The 1,185-nt window shown below is 57.5% G+C and overlaps 1 protein-coding gene across 1 annotated transcript; it reads right to left on the bottom strand.

Moving 5' to 3' along the window:
• Positions 1-6: 6 nt before the first annotated feature.
• On the bottom strand, positions 7-1,165 carry LOC116380950 (inositol polyphosphate multikinase-like; the record flags this gene model as incomplete). The annotated part of the gene is made up of 1 exon (XM_031842758.1): positions 7-1,165. A coding segment is annotated over one exon (909 nt), but the record flags the coding sequence as incomplete, so codon positions are not given.
• Between the last annotated feature and the right edge of the window lie 20 nt (positions 1,166-1,185).

Below are 1,185 nucleotides of genomic sequence, written 5' to 3' on the forward strand. Positions count from 1 at the left end.
CACACACACACACACACACACACACACACACACACACACACACACACGCGCGCACACACACACACAGGGGACCGACGGATCGCCATAAACAGGTGAGATGATGATGACGATGGCTCCGTTTTTAAAATTCACTCTTTTGATTCTTCCCTCCCTCCTGTGAAGGTGTCTGTCCTTTGAGGAGAGAGGAACATTGGCAGAAGGGAGAAGGTGGTTCACTGAGCAGGTCACGAGGTCTAGAGGAGGGAGGGGGAGGGCTCTAGGCGGCGTCACAGAGGATCTGCTCCAGGACTGTCAGCAGGTGTTTGAGGCCGTAGATGTAGCCGTGATCGTGGCTCTCGCTCGGGAAAACGTGGGCAAAGTCGATCATCCTGACTTCCACCTCCGTGTCTCCACCGCTCCCATCTGTTGCATCGCCTCCCCGTCCTTTCAGCTCCTCCTCCTCCTCCTCCTCCTCCTCCTCCTCCTCCTCCTCCTCTCGCATCCTCCCGCCTCTGTCCTCCCTCCCTCCGTCCTCGTCCTTCCCTTCCAGTTGTGATTTGTTTCCGTTTCCGTTCGGCGGTTGTCGGGACTCTCCAGTTCGTTTCCACGCGGAGTTGTCTTCTTCACACAGAGCTGAGATGTTGTCTCCAGGGACTGGGCTCGCCGTCGTCTCCACAGCATCGTCGTCGCCAAGGAGATGACCCCTGGCACAGTGGTGGTGGCCACCTTTCCTATGGTTAGTGTAAATGGTGGCCAGGCTGCAGTCCCAGGGCGCCGGCACCTGAATGTTGTTGTTGTTATACTCCACTTCCACTTCCTCTTCCTGCCTCGCCCCTTCTGGTCTCGCTTTCCCCTCCCCGCCCCGACCGCTGTCGCTCGCAGATGACATTGTGGCAGTTTTCCCCGCAGTTGGGCTGATGGACGGGGTGCTGAGAAGGGACGAAAGGGAGGATGAGGAGGAGGTGGAGGAGGGGAGCCCCTCGTAGACGAAGAGAAGGGAGCTGGCGTAGAAGACCAGCTGCTGCTGCGACTCAAACCAGCGGAGGATACACTGTACTCTGTGGATGCTGGCTGACACGGCATCCTTCCTCAGACTAACACCATTATGGAAGAAATTAGCCAGGCCTGGAGGAGAGGAGAAAGGAGAGGAGACAAGAGAAAAGGGAAGAGGAGAGGAGGAAAGGTGTGGGGAAAGAGAGGGGAGGA

Source organism: Anarrhichthys ocellatus, unplaced genomic scaffold (assembly GCF_004355925.1).
Source record: "Anarrhichthys ocellatus isolate YVR2014 unplaced genomic scaffold, GSC_Weel_1.0 scaffold10034, whole genome shotgun sequence".
Classification (NCBI taxonomy): domain Eukaryota; kingdom Metazoa; phylum Chordata; class Actinopteri; order Perciformes; family Anarhichadidae; genus Anarrhichthys; species Anarrhichthys ocellatus.